Raw genomic sequence first — 22,214 nt, 5'->3', positions numbered from 1 at the left:
TGGCGGGGCTGGCTCCGGCCGCTCTGGGTCGGTGTTTGCTCCGGACGGGCACCGGGAGAAGTCCCGGGGGCCGGGTCCCCGCGATCCCCCGCCTTAGCCCGCAGGAGTGCGGTAGCGCGGACAGTGCTGGTTCCTCCGCGCTTACCAGCGGCTCGGTCGGGCGTTAGCAAGCTGAGCATTTTCAGGAATTTCTCTGTTTTATTTTTAAGGCCTTCGGTAATTCTTAACTTGGCTTCTCTGGTCTGTGTGTCTTTCAGTTTCTATTTTTAAGCGGCCGCCCTTGGAGCGCCGTGCCGAGCTGGGGCCGTGCGAGCCCGTCGGTCGGTGACTGTGTCCCAGCAGGCTTTGCCCCTTCCTGCTGCATCATCGCTTTGTTAGCTCAAGTCTATTTTCTTTTCTGCTGCTGAGTTGGGAACTGGCCAGCTGCACACTCTCGATTTCTATTCTCAGTTACTTCTTTCTTGAACAAGGCAAAAATGCAAACTAATATGTTACGTTAATTTAGTTGACTTCAGCCTCTCTCCAACGTCAGGAATGCTTCGAATTCTTCCAGGCTGCTTGTGGCCGTTTTTAGCTTGATGCTCTTACAGTTTTTCAGTGAGTACTTGCTGTCCCCTCACCCAGGTTGCTGGTGGAGATACTGAGCAGGAGCAGATTGGGGCAGAACTTCACAGGAATGCTTATTAAGCCCTCCCATTGCAACAACAAAGTATTAAATACCAGTCTCCTTTGAGAGTGGTTTTCCTTTCACTGCATTGTGTACTAGCCAAGAATGGTCACTTAGAGATGTTTCTGTGTCTTGTCTTTGAGAATATTGTGTAAGTGGGTATCAAGACTTCACTTGGATACCTTGCTTGTTATCTCTTTATCCATTAGACTGAAAGAAGGAAGCTTGCTCCATAGGTTGGGTTTTGTTAATCCTTATTCAGAACGATTAGAAATGGATTATATAAAGATTTTTCTTTAACATTATTCTAAGTTTGTAGACTTAAAACCTCCCACAGGAATATAAGAGGTGGCAATGTAAGATAAGAGACTTCTAAGATAGCTGAGATAACAAAAAGATGCGTTGGGATTAACATGTAACAAAGCCTTTTTTTCTCTCTAGTTTGTATTCTCTGAAACACAGAATGATTACAAAGAGTGATTTCATATGATATACCATCCATATAAACCTGCAGGCTTTTTTATCAACTACCTGAATTAACAAAAAGTTGCCTTGTTTGGCAGCCTCAACACAAACTCTTTATCAGTCAGCACTTCTGGGCTGAAAAGAATCCTGACAAGCTAACTCTGTTTTTTCAGGTTTTAATTCAGCATTTCACTGACAACTTTAAGTTTCTGTAGTTGTGATCTGATTTTCACTATGTTACGGAGTTTGCTGTAGTGAGCGGTTTAAAAAATGTATGTTAAGCAGGAAGATTTCAGATTTGATTAAATAACCCATCTCTCACCACATTATCATAGAAACAAAAGAAGAGAGACAGTTAACAGACATAAGACCATGCCGTTCCATGATGTTCTGGTTATTTGAATGTATTTAAAGTTTTTCAAAACTTACTGTCAAGTAGCTGTGCACTGTTTTGACACTGAGCTGAGCAAACATGTATGTGACCTTGTTTTTGACTCCTCTACAGGAAGAGGCTGACCCGTCACTTCAAGCACTTGAATCCCGCCAGGAAGAGATTCTGAAACGCCTGTATGAACTGAAGAGTGCTGTTGATGGTCTGTCAAAGATGATACAAACCCCAGATGCTGACTTTGATGTAACTAATATCATTCAAAGTGATGAATGTTCCCTTTTAACAACAAATGGAGCAGATTTGGATTTGATGCTTGGAAAGGTAAGTTTACTTGAGCATATACATTGATAGATATTTTCTTTGCTCTGCTTTCCAGGGTTGAAAGTGTGGCATTAAAATCTGGGGCACTCAGAACTCAATATACACATCTTATATCCTTACAGATTACCTAAAATTATTTCATTTTGGACATTTAGATTAGATACAAACATTTATAAATACTAAATCCTATATATTCTCATTTGCATATAATTCCGAGCTAGAATTACTACAGTTGGTTTCCTGTTTGTTATTAATGGGAAATTTGACTTCACATTGGACTAGAATTTACCTGTCATGCTCTTGAATTGTATGTTGACAAAGGAAGATGTTTAAACAAGCTTGAAATGTCCAAACTTGAATTGATTCGTTTGAATAAAATTAGAATTTTAGATACACATGTGAATAGCTATGTACTTTTTGGTGTCAAATTATAACTCCACTAATTCAAAGTCTGAGCTGGAAATCTTATCTGCTGAATGTTTTACTTTCCATTCAGGATTATGGTGCCCTGAAAGATATTGTAATCAATGCAAATCCTTCTCTACCTCCGCTGTCACTATTAGTACTACACAGTCTGCTTTGTGAACACTATAAAATATTATCAGCTGTTCACACACATTCATCAGTGAAAAGTGTGCCAGAAAACCTCTTGAAATGCTTCGGAGAGCAGACTAAGAAGCAACCACGTCACGAGTATCAGTTGGGCTTTACTCTTATTTGGAAGGATGGTAAGAATGAAGTTAATCTTTTTTTACAACAGATGAGAATGAATTTGTGCTATAAAACCTTGACAACAAGTGCTCTGTTGTCTTTATGCCGATACATGATAGGTATTGCTGGTAACATTTTTGCTCTCTTTATAGCTATGAACAATGATGGGGACAGAGGAGGAAGATTCTTGTTTGTGGTTACTGCTATTAAAATACACATGGCATTTACATGGTTGTTTGTACCCACGGGATTATTTTTTTTTATAGAAGTGCTTTTCAATTTCTACAAATAAATTAGCTAGAATAGAAATTAGGTGGGCGATTGAGCTGAAGTTTGCCAAAAGTAATCTCTTTACCCCGGGTTCTTGCCTCAGCCTAAGTATTTAGACTAATAAAACTGAAAATTGTTCATCAGGTTAATGAAGCTAACAGTGTTGCTGGTATCACAAAAAAAGCCAAACCATAGAATTACGGTAGAAGTTAAATGTAATGGTGTGGTATTCACTCTTTTTTCTTAATTTCAGTTCCCAAACCCCAGATGAAGTTCAGCATTCAAACAATGTGCCCTATTGAAGGAGAGGGGAACATCGCTAGATTTCTCTTTTCCCTGTTTGGCCAGAAGTACAATGCAGTTACTTCAACTCTGATTGACAGCTGGGTTGATACTGCCATTTTCCAGCTAAAAGAAGGTAGCAGTAAGGAAAAAGGAGCAGTCCTGCGCTCTATGAATGCTGCCCTGGGCAAGACATCGTGGTTGGTGGGAAATGAACTCACCGTAGCAGACATTGTTGCGTGGTGTGCGCTTCAGCAGACAGGTAGTGCAAATGCTGCCCCAGCCAATGTGCAAAAATGGATGAAGTCATGTGAGAACTTGGCACCTTTCAGCTCTGTTATGAAGCTACTAAAGTAAGCCTGTACTCTTCATAATAGTGTACTTTTAATCTTATTCCCCCTCCTGCAGTGGTTTTGCATCCTTTCTGAGGTGTAAAGTACTACAGCTAGACAGAATTCTAAAATTAATAAAAACATTACAGCTGCTTTTTGAGTGTCATCTTTCTTTTTTTGTAACTGATGCATAACATTCATGGGTTTTTAATGATTATAAAGTATCTAAAGTAGTCCTCTGTAAATACAAGCTTCACTTTTAAGTTTTCCTTATTTTTCCCTGTAACCCAAATGCTTATTTACACAAGTTCAGTTGTACTGAAGCAAATGCAACAAGAATCCTTTCTGTTGCTTAGAGACTTCTGAACTAAGACAAAAAGATGAATACCTTTAAAGAACAGACAGGAAAATAAAAATGCATTGAAATATTTTTATGTAAAAATGAAATGTTTTATATAACTTAGAATACAATAGAGGTTAGTTCTTCCTGTACTTAAACAGGAGAACCTAGTTCCATACATTCATCTTGTTTATCAGAAAGCAGTCTTATTCTCTCTCTCAGCTTCTTTATTTCTTCCTCTTGCTGTCTCACTTTCTGTTGTAGGTTAGAAATAACCTGAAAATGAGAGCCTGTTTACTTCATTTATAGACAGGCAAGCATAAAGCCTTATAAACCTCTTTGAATTGTGTTTGCAATCCACTACAGACATTCTGCAGCACCACAGAGCTATTCTGCATATTTGATACTAGAACTTAATCCACAAACAAAAAACTGTGGCAAGGAAAATGATAAAAAGATTCTGCGGAGCTGATAAAAAGCTTCAGAAGCTTTTTGGACCTGTAAAAATACCTCAAGCTGTATGGCAATCAACTGTCCAGTCTTCAAAAAGCTACCTCCACTTAATGACAGTTTCTCCAGATAGCAGAAACATTAAGACAGTGGCCTAAATATTGTAATCGGAAAAAAAGTGTCAAGAGGATTGTGTGATTAAGTTCAAAACAAACAAAAACCTCATAATGCAGGGAAAAAGGCATTTTCTTTCTATATTTCTTTATCCTGTAAAGGTTGAGGTTACTGGCATAACTTACATGTTCTGGGGTATGAAATAGTTCACTTTCACGAAGCTGAGCAGCAGTTGGTCTTTCTGTAGATCTCTGACTGGTAAGGAGTTTAATGTACTTGGCTTGAACAGGCCATTCTTTGTAGAACATGTGAGGAATCTGGCCAGTCCGTAAATGTGTAAGAACTTCTGTTCTTTCCATTTCTGTTCCAAATGGTTGGAAGAGTTCTAGCAGGATAACACCCATGCTGTACATGTCGGACTGGTAAGGGGGTGAAGAAAAAGTTCCAGGATAACTGCTATTCTTACATACTCACTAGATTCCTTTTTCTCATTAAAAATTCACAATATGAAAAAGTTCCACAACAATGAAGTTTCATAATGATACGGAAAGTATCATGACACTACTAAAGGAACACAAATTCAAATGATGTACATTCCCTGAGATGATCTTGGGAACAAGTAATTTTTGCATTGGTAGCAAACTAGAAGGCAAAGTCGAAATCCATGCTTCAGCAAAAACATTAGGAGTGACAGTAGGAGGAGTAATTATGTATCTACCTATTGAAAAGCTTGTTTTATTCCTATTATCTACCATCATGTGTTAATAGAAAAAAAAGTACTCCCTACCTTGAAGTCATAGTGAGATCCTTGCAATTGTTCTGGTGAGGCATAGAGGCAAGTCCCCACTCCTGAAGTGTGTGTTAGTCCTTTAAAGAGGCAATTTAGACTTACTCAGCTAGTGTTACATTGTTAACATTTCACCCTCAAATTTAGTATTTAATGGTTTTAATATCATAGAAGCTTGAACACTGAAACTTATGAAGTTTTTTTCTCTTACCATTTATCCTTTCTGTCTTAAACCACTTGTCTGCATCATCCCAAACAAGGTCTTTGCAGGCTAATCCGAAGTCTCCTATTTTTACATGATGATCTGATCCATGTAGAAAGATATTTCTGGGCTACAAACCAAGACAGTATAAAATCTAAAATGTATCTATATAAGGAATTAGAAAACTTCAGCAGCTTTAAAGTCTATAATAGAAAATCCAGCATTTCACAGGTACAAGACAATAATTATTTAACACTTTCATTAGAGAGAAAAAAATAATCATAGTTGATAACCAAATTATGTGTTAGCAACACCATTTAGGCAGAAAGACCATATATGAAGGATCTAGAAAAAAAGGAAGAAAAACAAAAACAGGAAAACCAGATTTAGTGGAAAGATAAAGTACTTTCTTTTGTCCAGCAGAAAATGGGAAGTTTTGAGAACAGTAATATTAACAGGAACAGGCAAGAGCAGACAGCAAATTAGACTAACTGATATAAGCAGGATGGAGGACTAGATACCATCTTTGGGCTAGACATAATGTAAAACAAAATACTTTTCTATATAATAAGCACAGCTTCAACATGCTACTTGGTTCTGGAAGTTGTTACAGAAGCAAAACAAAATTATGAGAGACTTGAGAGCACTGACTGGAAAAACTGAAATAGTCATCCATATATTTTGGCTTTAGGACCACGAAGAAGGAGAAATGCTAGCATTATGTATCTAGAAATAAAACCACATACGTGCTGGACAAAAGAAAATGTAATATGAAATCATGGGGTTTACTTCATCTGTATCACAAGGTTTCTGAGCTTAGGTATGTTTGATTGAGAAGTAAAAGAACTATTGCTTAGTACAGAGTTTTTTCCTACTAAGTAGAAATTAGCACTAGCAAGAAAGCAAAGTCAACTTAAGTTGTTTGTTTTTTTTTAATTCTTAAACTTTTGCTGGTTTTGTAGTACTGTTTAAAATGTTGCACTGAATAATGCAGTTACTTCAAAGCTGTTCTAGAGCCAGACATCCTGCAACATGTCAAGGAATTACACTGTTTAAGTGCCATTCCAAATCCTCTATTTCTGATTATGGATTTTCATTACAAAAATAGCAATTCCCTTGTCTATGAGTAACATAATCAAAGGAGCCAGTAGGCCTGCCGCTGTGTTTTCCTGTGGGCAGAGGAAATAAAATTCACACCATGAAGAGCTACATGAAGTAATAACGGGAGATGACAATAGCAGTGTTCAAGCTTTACTAGCTGATCACCCAGTCAGAGAAACAGTGATGCTGGGAAGGACCCTTACACTTCATAGACCTGCTCTCCCTCCAGGTAACCATTTGATCAGGATTATAATTTGTGATTAAAAATAATTTTAGATTAGGATATTGCATTTTTTAAAAAATGAACAAAACAGGGAAGGTTCCCACATGGATAGCTAACTTAAAAATACAAAAGAAAGAACAGGATAAATGGTCAGTTTTCACAGTGGAAGGTATTATCAACTGACTCTTGCACATATCTGTGCCGAGAACTATGCTGAACAACGTATTTGTAAGTGGTTAGAAAAGGGAGAGCAAAAGGTGAGATGACAAAGTTTGCTGGCAGAACTACATTATTCAGAGATATCAAGATGAGATCTGAACGCAAAGAACTGTGGAAGGCTCTTGCAGGAAGTGTAGTGACAAAAGGAATTCTGCAAATAAACATGAAAATGTAAATGAAGGGAAAAACAACCCCATTTTTAGATCTGTAACAACCACCTCCGAGTTGACTTATGGCTTAAGCATGGTAACAGGCAGCTCTAAAAATGCTCAGTAGCAGTCCATAAACCAAATTGTACATTGCCAGTTACTGGGGGGAGAGGGAGGTAAAGAAGAAAACACTGTGATACCATATGAATTAATACACTGCCATCTTCAGTACTGTCTGCAGTTCTGGGTCTCCTGTCTCAAAAAGCATATAACAGAACTGGAAGACTGTGCATAGAGGGGTGACATGAATACTGAAAATTTGGAATGGCTTCTATTCAAGGAATCACTAAATATAAAACACAAGACAAACTGTTAAGTTTAAAACAGCTCCATTAAATCACACATGGAATGGGGAAAGAGTATGAAACACTATTCAGTATTTCTTCCAATAAGCAAAATAAGTGATACCAAATTAAATTACTGGTGGCAACTCAAAACTAGGACCATTCGTCTGCACTCACAGCAGAGTTGAACTCTGCAGAGACACTGCTGCAGGATTGCTAATTAACACTTGGATGAGTTTAAAAAAAAAAAAAAGGACAAATATCCATAAATGGCTGTCACAGAAGATGCTACATATAGTTCAAGCAGCCACATACATTTGTTTCTCTCAAATGACAGTATACCTGACAATACAACATATGGCAGAATCACATCGATTGATCATTTTGAATATGGATTTTGCTTTACTCAGTATAAACAGAAAATGTAACCAGAAGTAGCATCTCGCAACTCAGACATGCAACACTACAGCTGAATATACTTCTTAGGCTGCAAACAGCCCCGCAGAGAGGGCTTGGGGATACTGGTAGATGAAAAATTGGGTATGACCTGGCAATGTATGCTCACAGCCCAGAAAGCCAACTGTACCCTGAGCTGCAACACGAGAAGTGTGGCCAGCAAGGCAAGGGAGGGGATTCTCCCTCTCCATTCCACTCTTGAGACCTGCACCTGCAGTGCTGTGTCCAGCTCTGTCATCACCAGCACAAGACAGACATGGACCTGTTAAGAGTGGGTCCAGAGGCAGCCACAAAAATGATCCAAGGGCTGGAACACCTCTCCCATGAAGAAAGGCTGTAAGAGTTGGGAGTTGTTCAGTCTGGTAAACAGAAGCTCTGCGGAGACCTTACTGTGGCTTTTTGATATGTAATGGGAGCTTATTAAAAAAAAAAAAAAGAGACTTTCTACTAGTGCCAGCAGTAACAAGACAAGGGGCAACAGTTTTAAACTTGAAAGAGGGTAGATTTAGATTGAATGTAAAGACATGAGGGTGGTGAGACACAGGAACAGGTTGCCCAGAGAAGCTGTGGCTGTCCCCCCCTGGCAGTGTTCAAGGCCAGGTTGGACGGGGCTTTGGGCAGCCTGGGCTAGTGGAAGGTGTCCCTGCCTGTGGCAGGGGGGTTGGAATTAGATGGTCTTTAAAGATCCCTTCCAATACAAACCATCCTATGATTTTGTAATCTACAGGCCCAAGCGCTGCCAGATCAGGTCTGTATGTACAGCCAAGATGAAACTTCTGTTTGCCTGAACTTCTGTGAGCTTCACTGGCCTGAAGCTGAACTATGATGACTCATTTCTCATGCTATAAAACTAGGAAATAGAGGAACTGAAGGCATTAACACCACCTTATGCGTTCCTGCTGGGCATAAAGAAGCTGTGGTTAACAAATATAAGTTAATGACCAAGCTTCTGTTAGGTTGTGGCAACTCATAATATTTGTTCTCACAACTGAAGTTTTGGGACCTGTTACTATGTTACACCCTACCAGCCCAGAAATTTTAGTCTATGTAATTTTATCTTAATAAAAAGAAATTAACTTAAAACAATGTTTTATGTTACAGAAATAACAAGAGCCTACATAGCACTTTACCTTCTCCTACTAAATTTGCCTAGTACTTACAGCTGAGACATCCATTTCAGAGAAGTCAACCAACTTCACAGCATAATACAGAAAAGTGTCTCTGTATCTTGCAAAATGTAAATCACTGGATAAATCCTAAAATCAGTAAGTACAAATATGTCTTCTATGTTTAGGCCAACAGTCTGATGATGCCTTTCCACATATATCCATTCTTTTTATTATCTTAACTTAAAGGACACCGACAAGTCTGGCTGGACACCTATTCATGTAACTGCAGGGTCACTAAACACAGAGGTACCAGCACACTTTAACTACTGCCTCTAGAGCAAACACTAACTTTGCCAGTCCAACTTGTGGAAGAACTGCCCTTCATGTTGCAGTGTGCACAACATCGTCTAAAGCAATCAGAATTTTAGGTGTCAATACAGATCTATTATTAAGAAACAGAGGCAACATAAATAGCCAAGATGATGAAGGACAAACAGCTATTTATGAGGCCTGCTCAAGTGGAAGAAAGGAAATAGCTGATCTTCTGTTAAAGAGTATAAAGCACATATGAACAGTTTAACAAGAAATGGGCAATCTCCACACTTTTAATTTCTTCAACACTGACCAAATTTAAGAGATACAGCACTGTTGGAGAAGTTGCTAGGCTTCTCATATCCACTGAAGAGATAATCAAGGACACCCACCCACTGGACTTCTGTTCTCAGAATTTCAAACACTGAAAGACTTTCTTATAATATTATCACATAAATTACTGTCTCTGCAAGGTATATTCAAAAAAATCTCCATTAGAGGAATATATGGTGAAAACAAGGAGCACTGTCTCCCAGTAACTAGATCAAATTCTTTATACAACTACCAGGACTTTGGAGAGTAAGGCCATGAAGCTGCTAAGCAAACTGAAAAACTGTTGATTCCAAAACAGTTGGCAGAAAAATTAATCTAGAACCAAGACTCTGGGTTTTTTTTTCCACAGTTCCAAGTTTCCACATGTGAAATTTTAATAATCAAGATGATTTTTACACCAATTTCCTCATATACCTACTGTATCAAATGCAGGAAACCTCTGTAGGAAGCAGAGTAGGAAAATTCACTTCCTTGCTATGTAAGTCTATCAGTTGCAGGGGGTGGGAAGCAAGATCTATCTACCTATGCTTCACATTTAAGCCAGCCAGTAAGTCAAAACTATTCTTATGATTAGAGTTTAATAATAACTTCACAGAAACATATAAAGGGCATCCTACTCTAATCATTCAAATCTTTATTTTAAGTCTGCTCTTCGTTACTTTTAATAGGAATGAAACCACAACTTTTCATTCAGTCATTAACATCACCTACAGGTTCAGTCCCTTAGAAGAGACTGCAACCATTCTGAAAGACAGCAATTGTTTGTGACTTATTTTTTTTTAAAAAAGCAAGTAACTATAACTTGAAGATATTTTCAAAAGCTCACTGATATGCTGTTAGTAAACTGAGGTGTAGCTAAGGGGCTTTGTTACTTTCATAATTAACTAAATGAAAAATTTTTTTAGGTAATTAGGTAACTTAAGTCCTACCCTGGTTAAGGAAAGACCAAGACAAAACAAAACTAATCTGACCACCTCTGTTTAGGATAAGAAAATGGCTTCACAAAGGAGAAAACATTTTCAGAACTTAATCATAATTCACTTGTAAGTCAATGTAACTGAGTACTATGTTTGTAGTAAAGAAAGCATGGTATTGGTATAGAGGACAAAAATGTATTTTTTCATATGTAACACAGATAATTTCTTAAGAGCCCAGACCATCTCAAATTTAAATACGAAGTTGCTTTCTCCTACAATGTACATTATCGGTGTTTTCTTCAATCTCAAATAATAATTCAATGAACTTACTTTAATATCTCGATGCATCACTCCCATGCTGTGTATATAGCATACTCCTTCTAATAACTCTTGAAAAATTTTCATTGTCCAGCGGGCATCCACAATATGGTATGGACCTTAAAACAATATAAAATCTAAATTATTTCAGCTAATTTTACTGAGTTATTTAAGTTTATGGTGGTATGTCTTGTTGAATTCTGTTTATTTATGATGTGGAAGAAATTTTTAATAGCATGAACACAGTTTTAAAATGGAATTTCCCATGCTTCTCCTAAGATCTTTGATCTGTACGGGCTGGAGCGATGGGCTGAGGCCAACTGTAGGAGTTTCGATAAGGCCAAATGCCGGGTGCTGCACTTTGGCAGCAGCGCTGCAGGCTTGGGGAGGAGCAGCTGGAGAGCTGCCAGTCAGAGAGGGACCTGGGGGTGTTGACTGACAGCCGGCTGAACAGGAGCCAGCAGGTGCCCAGGTGGCCAAGAAGGCCAATGGCATCCTGGCTTGTGTCAGCACTAGCATGGCCAGCAGGGACAGGGAAGGGATCTGACCCCTGTACTCAGGTGAGGCTGCACCTCGATGACTGTGTTCAGTTTTGGGCCCCTCACTACAAAAAGGACATTGGATTACTACTCGAGCGTGTCCAGAGAAGGGCAACGGAGCTGGTGCAGGGTCTGGAGCACAGGTCTGATGGGGAGTGGCTGAGGGAACTGGGGGGTTTAGTCTGGAGAAGAGGAGGCTGAGGGGAGACCTCATCACCCTCTACAGCTCCCTGAAAGGAGGGTGCCGAGAGCTGGGGATGAGTCTCTAACCAAGTAGCAAGCAGTAGGACAAGAAGGAATGGCCTCAAGTTGCACCAGGTAAGGGTCAGACTGGATATTAGGAAGCATTTCTTTCCAGAACAGGTTGTTGGGCGTTGGAATGGGCTGCCCAGGGAGGTGGAGGAGTCCCCATCCCTCAAGGGGTTTAAGAGTAGGGTTGACATAGCACTGAGGGATCTGGTGTTAGGTGTCAGTGTTAGGTTAATGGCTGGACTAGGTGATCTTCAAGGTCTTTTCCAACCTAGATGATTCTGTGATTCTGTGAAGATAGTATTTTTTAAACAGCAAAAAGTCACTAAGCCCAAAATTTCAAAAAGGAAAGTTCAGAGGACATGAACATATGTCTGCTTGAAAGGATTCCTCCAAACCCCATCAGGTATTTCTTTGATTATGAATTCAGCAAACTATTCACTTGCATGTAAGGGCTGAATTAAAATTATACTAATTTACATAATGACATGTTTTCTGTATTGATTTGTACCCTTCCTTTCTGGATCCTAATCCTTCTGCTATTGTGCTACCTTCTGAATTCCCAAATCTCTAATGACCCAGATCTAACATGTCTGTTGCCACTATGAACACTCACCATTTACTCCTACTTGGGTTTCTGTTTCTTAATGTCTAACCTATGATAGCATTCACCTTTCCCTTCCTGTTACCTGTAAAAATGACATTTTCCAAGGTCAAATGCCCTAGTAATTCTGTCATTCCCTGACCAAGAATGTAATCTTCTAGCTTATGACAGCTAAAAGACTATGATTACAGGAGATATCAGTGAAAATCAGCTGATAGCTGGTAAACCTGACTCCATGACTGAAGAGAACAACAGTTTTATCTTAATAGTGATTAAAACTCAGATTATACATTAATCATACAGTTTAGGTCTTACACTCTGTTAAGCATATGATTTTTTTATAAAACCACCCCAGAGAAAGGAACATGTCTCTAATGCTTTAAGAGCATTAGACTTGTTCTTCCAAATGTCAGCAGTTACTAAAGATCGCTTGGTATCAGGGCATGAGAACTCCACTGGCCACTCAAGCAAAGTAAATATTAGATTCTTTAGACCAGTGACAAATCAGCCTGTGTAGGAGCTTTGATTATTAAGAATAAACTTAAAAGCTGTTAAGTCCGTTGTAACTTGTCTGAAACAAAACGTTTTCCACAGCAGATAAATTAGCCAGTGAAGAGCTCTACTTTTTAGCAGCAAGACTAATAATAAAGCAAAACTTAAATTATTTAAGCAGATTACTGAGAAAAAGCAGATTCTGTCAATAAAAAAAACTCTTCCAAATAAGTAGTATTGCCCATGCACAGATCTCTCCAGGTAACAACTATGCCTCAGGCATACATTCTTTCTTTTTTGAAGAGACATCTACAACTCATGAGCTTAAATCTCTTTTACCAATATCTCTCATACAAAGATTTGATACTAGTTATTTGATTAAGTGAATAAAGAATCTAATGAAGAAGGACCATATTATAAACTGCTGAAGTAAAACATAAAATCAAGCAAGTGGACTTCCAATTAGGAAAAAAGAAATATTGAGCAAATAAATTTTTAAGACAGTGATGAATCTTACTGGAAGTTTCCTCTGTTCTCTCATTGCATCTTTTATTACGGTCAACAATCCAATCCCACAAGGATAATTCACAGAGTTGCATTTGTATATGAAGCATCAAACGATACTCCACCTAATGGAAAAAATAATTGTCCATGATTTTGCCACTGTATATGAACAGTATTTCCTTAGTTATTTCCTTTAAAGCTAATAAAACCAAAATTTTTTATTAAACTAGAAAAAGTTAGATACCTAAATGACATCAAATATCGCATTACTAATCTACTGCATTCAAGAAGCAGATATAACACCACTGTCTGGTTTGTTTTTGTTTTTTTTTTTTTTGACTGTTCCTCAAATTTTAACAGTTGTTATATGATAAAAGCTACATACCTTAATATTCAAATTAGAGTTTAAAAGCTTCTAGACATAGTGAACAGAGGTTCATTCTGGCTTACGTAAACTATATAGAAGAAAAAACCCCAATTTCTTGATATGGGATTTCATGATTTATTAACATGAATATGTAACTTCATATTCAGTTTCTGATAATGCACCAGTTCATTTGATAACCCAGACAACTCAAACAAACACCTTTAAAATCTTGGATTTCTTGCAAGAAGGAACTCCAAATGACACCAAAAGCTTCCAGCATTCCAGAGCTTGCTGTTACACAAAACCTTTCAGTGGTATGAATGCAAACAAAGTTTTAGAAGCACAGGCAGTGTGGTGATTTCCTGCCTAAATATGCTTCTCTCTTTTCCACATGTAATCCTACACTGTATAGGGTCCACATTACATACCCAGACACTTTAATCAATGATAACCTTAATTAGCCATCTTTACTGAATGCTGAAGATTTTCAAGTTTGATGGTTGTTTTTTGTTATGTGGGGTTAGTACTTTTTATTCATGTAGGTACTCTGAAAGGACCCAAGATGACTAACACAGGGAAACTTTCTTGTATGCTGAGTTTTGCCAACTCCTCTCCTCAGCTTCCTTGTAATGATGTTACCCACTTAGGTAAAAATTGTCTGTATTTTTGACTCTAATCACAGTCATTTCATTTTAAAAAAATTTATCATTATAAAGCATTAACAAACTCCACTTTACAAACATAATTGAATTAGACAGCAGTTATTTAAAGAGAACTGTATTTACCTCAAACTCTCCACAGAGAGCCACATCGTTCTTGGAGCACACTTCAATGCAGGACTTACTCCCAGTGCTAGAATCTTCATCCAGACTAGAATGAGGTCCTCGTGATGAATGATTTTTCACATCAGCTGATCTACTGCTAACCCTACTTACAGAGTCTTCTTGTAGTTCTATGGATAATTCACATTTGTTTGGTTTCATACACTCTTTACTATTGCTGTTTGTAAAATCATTCCTTACATTCATATTCTGTGCTGATTCACTGCTCGGATTTCTAAGACTGGTATCATCACAGGACTTCTTTCCTTGTGAAGTAAGGTCAGCAAAGATAATTGAACTACCACTTTCCACACTCTGAATGTGACAGCGATGGCTGAAAATAATAAAGTAAGGGAGATAAATCAAAATATGTCCAGAGTTTTATACCATCTATTTGTGATACATCATTCTGAAAACTTTTATTGCAAGCTGCATTCCGGAGTAAGAGTTCAGCTGCTTCTCCATATAAAACTTTAGGATTACATACTTGGCAGTGTAGGCTCCAGCCTTTTTAATACCTTCCCCCTGCAGGGATTTCTGATAGCTGACCCAGACAGCTCATAGGTACATACAGTCCCAGGTCACCACATTCACTGGACAGAAGTATGATGCATCACCATTTCTTTAAACTATTTCACACAGGGCTCCATTTCCTTATCAAAAGGGCTAATCAACACTCCTGAGAAACGGAACACCCCATCACTCCAATAACACTCCACAGTACTAATCAGTGTCTATGACTGGCACAGAACTTCTGAAGTAAACTTGAAGCCCAGTACTACATTCAGGCACTCAGAAACCGAGATATCCAAAGGTAGAAGCATCCGGTAATATTCTTCAGCTTACACAACAAGAGAAACAATGACAACAATAATTAATACTTTTTTTGGTGATAATTTGGAAGCAATATGCAATATATGCTGGATTCTGTGCTCTTTTAATGTTACTTTAAAAAAAAGTCTGATGTTAAAGACAAATAAATGTTATCATTAAGATTTATAATACTTACTTGCTGCTCTCTTGCTCCAAAGATAATGCCTGCAACTGCATTATTGTTTTATCTATTGGATGAAAAGATATAGTATTTTACAAAACAAAGCATGCATATATTTACTATATTAACATTTAAGCTACAGCATCTTACTGAATTTACTTCATTATCTGTCACTATCTTTATTTCTACTGCTGTAAAAGGTGCTTGTTAAGTCTACTAAGAAGCAACCCTAATATGTTTTTCGTTTTTCTTTAAATGGAAGGAAAATACATGTTGTACAAGGTCACTGAAAGGGTTGTACTGGGCTCTCTTAGATATTCACCTAGGTATCACCTTTAAGAAGTTAGCCTGTTCAAAATTAGGGCTTATAATGTATAGGATAATACACAGTTAAAGAAGCAACATCCTTTGTATCAACCTATTGCTGGTTTTAAGACACTCAATATTTTGGGAATAATTTTAATTAAATTGCATACTTAAGTGAAAAAGCAGTTTGTTTTAGCACACAGAAGCAAATATGATGTACTGATCTTGTAAGCCAAGGAAAACCATTAAGTAGCACAGGACCTACCTACAGATCTAGTTATGTACTTACATTATCACCATTAAATACTTATCAACTAAACCTAGCACTAAAAAGCTGCATCCTTTGGGATTCTGTTTCATCAGTTAAAAAGTCTGGTCTATTTTACTATACTGTCAACTTCCTATGCATTTTCTTTTGTGCTTATAGCTGACTGGGCATCAAGTCACTGACTTGGAAAGCAATAAAGTCATATAGGGCATAAGCAAACCTCTCACTGAGAGAGGATCAAAAGATTATACTGCTAAAGGCATTCTGGAAAAGGACAAGAAAGAAAGGGACCAACGGATTAGGGTTACAAAGGGACCAAAGGACCAAGTGTGGGAAGAGCAGGGAACAGAAAAACTGAAGAGGAAAAAAAAGTGGGCAGGGAAGAAGGTGTAAAATTAACATGAAAGTAGATAAATTCTCAACAGTTACAGACAGTAGCTGATACACAAAACCCCAGATTGCTCTGCCACTGCAGAACTACATAACTATGAAATTATTTAATTCATCAAATTAAAAAACTCTCCTGTGGAAAGCAAAAGAAGGAAAACTTTTTTTTCCCCCCATTAAAGTATTTATTTCTAGGTTCTTTCAGTTTTTCTAAACTCTTTTCCAGATAGGAAGAGAAGCATAGTGACAGACATTTTAGTTTTGCTACAACTCTGAGATTTCAAAACATGGTAACAAATTTGTGGGCTTTTTTCTCCTATTCATCACTTTTAGGGGAAAAGTGGCTCATTCCCTAGTATTCATTCTTCTCCTTGTCAACTCTCTACTTTTTGCATTAAAAGGTTTTCATTGCATTCCACTGAACTTCACAAAACTTTAAAATCGTCCTCCTGTATTACCAGAACTGAAGTGAATACTCCCACAGCTATAAATTCATCATTAAGTAACAGATGAGTTACTAGGAAAGTGAAGTGCACAGAGGGACATGAAGAGCTGGTGGGCACCTGTAGTTTGCTTTTATTTCACTGTTTTAAGGAGAAAAAAAAAATAGTTATTTTATCAGAGAAGTAATGCTCTCCTGCAAATAACAGTGCAAAGATTATAAGCAGGATGCAAGCAAGAATTACACAGTATGCTGTACTTTCCTTTTGGGTGTAATGTTTGAACTTGTTCCATCCAAGCAGTGTGATAGCCTACAATATTAGGATGCTGCAGCCCAGCCAGCACTTTAACTTCTCGTAGCACCTAAAAAGACCAAAAAGAAACAGTATGACTGTCCTTTATTCTGAACACTCAGTAAACACAAAAGATAACAAAAAATAACAGTTTCTGACAGTCAAAAACCAGATAAAATTATCACAGTAATAGAGAAAATTTGGATGCTTTAAAACTATGATTTTCATAGTTGCAGAGATGAGCAAATTCAAGTTAATAATACGCTTCTTTTAATAGACTTAAATACCTCTCATTTGTTTTTTTTCTGCTAGTTATTGATACAGTCAAATCTTTAGAAACTCAGAATACATAAAAATCATTATTAACACTTTTGATGTTTTGGGAAATATTAACTGCATTACTAAATTAAATCAGAATCAGCTAGAGCAGACAGGGAGTTAAACACAGATGAAACACAGGAAAAAAAATACCTTCATGCAATCTCTTCTTGTAGCCTTCTTGATGTTAATTTTTTTAATAGCATAGAACTGACCATCTAACTTGTTTCTGACCTGAAATCAATTGCAATAGGACACAATTAGATGTTAATGTGTTTAGATTGATGAATTACTAATACCTTAGAACCAATTATTTTCAAAAATTAATTTCTGCACTCCGTTCACATAACCTCTCAACTGCATCAGAGAATGAAACTGGAGTTAGGCCCCAGCTGCCTAAGATAATACTCTACTTTTGCCTTCTTTCAGGACTGCAAACATCTAACCCAGTCTTTGTGAAATACATAGCTTTACAGCTATCTTTCCATCAACAATGGTTGGACTAGATGATATTCAAGGTCTTTTCTATCCTCGATGATTCTGTGAACAAAAAAATGCTGAAAGGTCCTCATAACTGCTTGAACAGGTTCTCCATAAATCGCTGAGACCACAACTGTCATTTACATATGGCACATATGTAGCCATACACTACAAATATTTAATACAATTCAACATTGGGTTGGACAGTTTACATTCATATTAAGGCTGCTTTTTTTCAAGCAGCCACAACTGGAACATTGGGGTATGCAGACTAATCAGTTCCTGTGGCTCTTTAAAGTCAAGATATCACAATATTTCACACAATGAGGAGTTTTCATTCAGTTTAAAAGTGTTGAAATGTACAAAGTAAAACACCCGACATATCCTGCTTCTGACAAACAGAAATTGCAACTGATCATCTTTTGAAATGAAATGCCAACATGCTTCATGTGTGCAGGTTTGCACCTGTTCTATTGGAAAATGAGTATTTTTGGGTTTCCATTAGAAAAATGAAAGAAACAGCTGAAACGGTACCTCTAAATTTAAAAGAAAATACTAGATAAAAACTGATCAGTTATAAATGGAAGGTAAAGAATACCTTGTATACTTTACCATATCCTCCTTTTCCTAGTATTGCAACCTCATCAAATTCATTCAAGTATCGAGACGTCTGTGCTTCAAAGAGAACTTCTTTTTCCCTAATCAAAAAAGTCAGGCTGCATTAAACTAAATTACAACTTACAAGTAAGGTATTATATGGGCTGCAGGTGTACACAATCTAGAAATACTATTTACATTATGAAAAGAAGAAAATACTTTGATATTACCATACTGTACCATTCACTGTTTCAGTGAATACTGAAAACCAGCAGACTGCAACAGCATGCACACATGCTACAAACTCACACTCTGTGTTAACAGGATTATTAAGATGATTTAAGTTTATGCCTGATAAATCTCGTTTTCCTGAATGGTGGCACTAACCCTGAGAGTTGTGCTGAAGCAAGAATTTTCACTAGATCGTTTTGAGAGTTTGGAGAAAACTTGTGTGTGTGTGTGTGTGTGTGTTTCAGAGACAAAATATGAAATGCAATACTCATGAAATTCAGAGTGGAGCACAGAACTTTAGGGAGGGAGTTAAGTTTAATACTTCTAAATGTTTTGAGTACATACCCAATTGCATGAGAATCTCCGTTATCAATTTCCTATGAAACAACAAAATCCAACATAAAAACATGCCATACAGAATAACAGGTCTACCACATCATCAGCATGGACAGCTTAAATCAAAACAGAAACTACAACCATGTTCATAGAAGAAAAAGAGGTTACTGATAGCCATTCACATTCTCCAGAGAGCTTCAGCAAATTAAAGTATTATTATCCCACCAGTAATCTAACATCTCTCTGCTGGAGAGATTACTGCCCTTTTAGAGTTCTGCTGGCAAGCAGGATAAAATGAGGGCTTTAAAATGTGCTTAAGACAAAATTAACTAGCTTAGTTCAAGCAGCGAGATAAGCAAACTGGTGTGATTCAGCCTGAAGCACATTATGCAGTATACAAATTATGCCCTCCACTAATATGAATACAAAGGTGTTAACCTCATCAACTGGAACAGTTAAAAGTTGAAAATGGATGTCTGTCCATTGTTGAAAAAAGCTGTAGCAATAATTAAAACACCTTGCCTATGTTTATCATGATTTTTTAAAAACTTTTTTAAAAAAAATTATTTAATAAGAAAATATTGCTGGTTTCAAAAGCTTTGGGTGTGCACCTATAGAGCCAGAACACGCCATCCCAAACAGCTAAGGCAGCTAAGAACAGGAGTACCATTTTGTATAATTATTAAAAAGACCCAATCCAGTATTAAAAGAACCCCCAAACAAAAGCTTCTTTGGATGCAATGATGTGTTAATTCCTTAATGCAGAGGTTGCCAAAGAAATTTAACAAAGCTTACCCCATTAAGTATTTGTTGATTAGCTGCTTTCATTAGTTCAGTAATGGCTCTATTATGCTGCAGTCTTACAGTACTAAATTCATCACAGAAGGCAAAAGGGGAGAGCAACCCTGTTCTTGTGAAAGCCTGACGAAGTACTGTACAAAGGAACAGAGAAAGGTCACATTAAATAAAGCCTGCCAATAAGACCATGTAAACAGTTGTTTTTTAAATGAGAAACTTTATTTGAAAGATAGCACATCTGAAAAACTGAACGGTCACTCCTACCCTAATGCAGTTTCCCATACTCTTAGCAATAAAAACTATTTGAATCTAAACTAGGGCTGCTCTGTGGGAATCTCTTTGCATAATACAGTTATTTACCATGCCCTTCACAGTCACAACTGCATCTCCTCTTATTCCTTATCTCAGCAGATGAATTATACAAACATCCACCCATTCACTTGTTACCCTTGGACTAATTTTGATCAGCGAAGAGAGAAATTCAAAGCACGTTCACAATTACGAGGACGTATATAAAAAGTAGCAATATCAAGATTTTTACATTATTTCACATTAATTCATGTACAAACTCACACACTTGTGCACATACTCATAGTAAAGAATGAAGTCACTCTCTTCCACACCCCACCCGCAAGCACCATGTCTCAGCTGGAGTAAAACAACACTGTCACAGACAAAAACCTAACCAATACTGGAGATGGGAGCACCTGCAAAGATGCTACAAAAATGTACTTAAAAGTTTTAGGAATTCCAAGGTCTTAAACCAAACCTGATCGTAATAAGTTTTGTTAAGACGTTTCTCTGGTACTAACATTTTAAAACCCAGCCTATTACTTTATCTTTTGAAGGAAATGAAATTTATTGAAAGGGAACCTCTAAGAAATCAGGAATTTTGCTACACAAGCCTTAGGGATACAGCTATGCACACTGGAAAAGTGGGAAAAACCCACCCTTGCCAACGTGAATATACCAGACAAAACCAAAAAACAGACGCAATTACTGCAATATGTATTTTTTTTATTCATCAAGCTTATTCCACTTGAGAAACTGGTTTAAACTGTGTCAATGGAGGAATATCATTTTCCACCGAAGTATACTAGGAAGCCAAGCAGCTACATACTTTGGAAGATTAACAGGTTTTGGGATTTTTTAGTTCCTCCCACAAAAGGAGACAATTTGGTTGGATTTTTCCCCCCCCCGATATTTTTGATTTTGATGGAGATAATAGTAAGACCCAGGGCCAAACATCTACATCAGACTTCAAGAATGAAAAAATGACAGCTGTCTGCACTGTTGTTACTGGATGCTATGTCTTCCATTTTAAGTACAAGCAATATAGTTACTTATATAGTTCTAAATATATAATTATTTTCTACAATCGTATGGTAAGGAAAAAAACCTTGGAGATTGTTTCTCAAATGCATTAAGTATGTGCCTAAACGAACAAAATACCTAAGATAAGTCACATACCAAAAAGACAGATTTCAGACTTTAAAAATGTGGGCTCCCTGAATTACATCAAAAGACTGTATGGGAAAATAAAGGACTTCAAAGGTATTTGCTCTGATTTTCACAGACCATAATTTTGAAAGATTTAGTGAAGACTATGCTACAGCTATTCCTTGATATTGTTATTGAATTCCTATTCTGTGTTTTTAGATCAGATTTAACAGTTAGATAATTTACTCTGCTACCCTTCTCATGATGCTACTCACGTGATTTAGTTGGAACTAAATGTGTGGAACTCGCATGATTTAGCTGTCTGATCCTCACATCTACAACAACATTATGTTACTGTTTCCAAAAACAAGCCAGGTCCTCATTCCCAATTAACACAAATCTGGGTACTCATCCCCACAACTACTCCTGTCCCAAAGGCACGAGACCTACAGTTTTGCAACGATATTGTACTGTAACTGCACAGAAGAACCTGGTGTATACAGCTGTAAGGCAGTTTAAGAGACAGGAAAGAACTAATTGTACTAACTTCGGAACAAACACCTCGAATGAACCGGGTTGTGCGTGTACATGTGGCAGAGATGCTCCAGCAGCGACACCAGCAGCAGCTGGTTTTGGATGGTCGAAGTGAAATTCACAAACTTTTGCGACCCATTTGCAACTCTGAGCTCCGCCGGCACATCCGAGTCTGGAAAAGAGCAGTCAGACGAATTAATTTAAGTCTCGGTTTGTGCCTATTTACCAAGACATCAAAACCATATCCCTACCCACACAGCTTCAGCACCACCTTGGCTCACAAAAAGGCACCACACGAGCTGCCGCTGAGCGAGAAGCTTAAGACACTAATTTAGAACCTAATTATTTTTTAGAGGCGCACGGGGAAAGAAATTTAAGTGGAGAGGACCAGGCCCGGGGGGG

At 37.5% G+C, this 22,214-nt stretch overlaps 3 protein-coding genes across 3 annotated transcripts in view; 1 reads left to right on the top strand and 2 right to left on the bottom strand.

Moving 5' to 3' along the window:
* The window catches only part of PMS2 (PMS1 homolog 2, mismatch repair system component), a 13,626-nt gene extending 12,753 nt beyond the window's left edge, over positions 1–873 (bottom strand). Inside the window, exon 1 of the mRNA XM_026859154.1 lies at positions 850–873. Within this exon, the coding sequence (XP_026714955.1) occupies positions 850–873 (24 nt within the window). The remainder of the gene's footprint in view (positions 1–849) is intronic.
* Positions 874–1,081: 208 nt separating this feature from the next.
* Positions 1,082–3,592, top strand: AIMP2 (aminoacyl tRNA synthetase complex interacting multifunctional protein 2). Its single transcript, XM_026859291.1, has 3 exons — positions 1,082–1,844; positions 2,341–2,572; positions 3,079–3,592. Exons 1-3 carry the CDS (start codon positions 1,605–1,607, stop codon positions 3,462–3,464), a joined length of 858 nt encoding a protein of 285 aa, XP_026715092.1. The 5' UTR covers positions 1,082–1,604; the 3' UTR covers positions 3,465–3,592.
* Positions 3,593–3,851: 259 nt separating this feature from the next.
* Positions 3,852–22,012, bottom strand: EIF2AK1 (eukaryotic translation initiation factor 2 alpha kinase 1; the record flags this gene model as incomplete). The annotated part of the gene is made up of 14 exons (XM_026859286.1): positions 3,852–4,055; positions 4,529–4,762; positions 5,131–5,210; positions 5,342–5,462; positions 10,826–10,932; positions 13,215–13,326; positions 14,354–14,723; positions 15,399–15,450; positions 17,049–17,148; positions 17,550–17,630; positions 18,475–18,574; positions 19,050–19,081; positions 19,836–19,972; positions 21,826–22,012. Coding segments are annotated over 14 exons (1,836 nt in total), but the record flags the coding sequence as incomplete, so codon positions are not given.
* Positions 22,013–22,214: the final 202 nt, after the last annotated feature.

This window comes from Athene cunicularia, assembly GCF_003259725.1.
Source record: "Athene cunicularia isolate RWA chromosome 14 unlocalized genomic scaffold, athCun1 chr14_part1, whole genome shotgun sequence".
Taxonomy (NCBI): Eukaryota; Metazoa; Chordata; class Aves; order Strigiformes; family Strigidae; genus Athene; species Athene cunicularia.
Note: the sequence above shows the minus strand (reverse complement) of the source record. Positions and strands in the feature narration are given on the sequence as shown.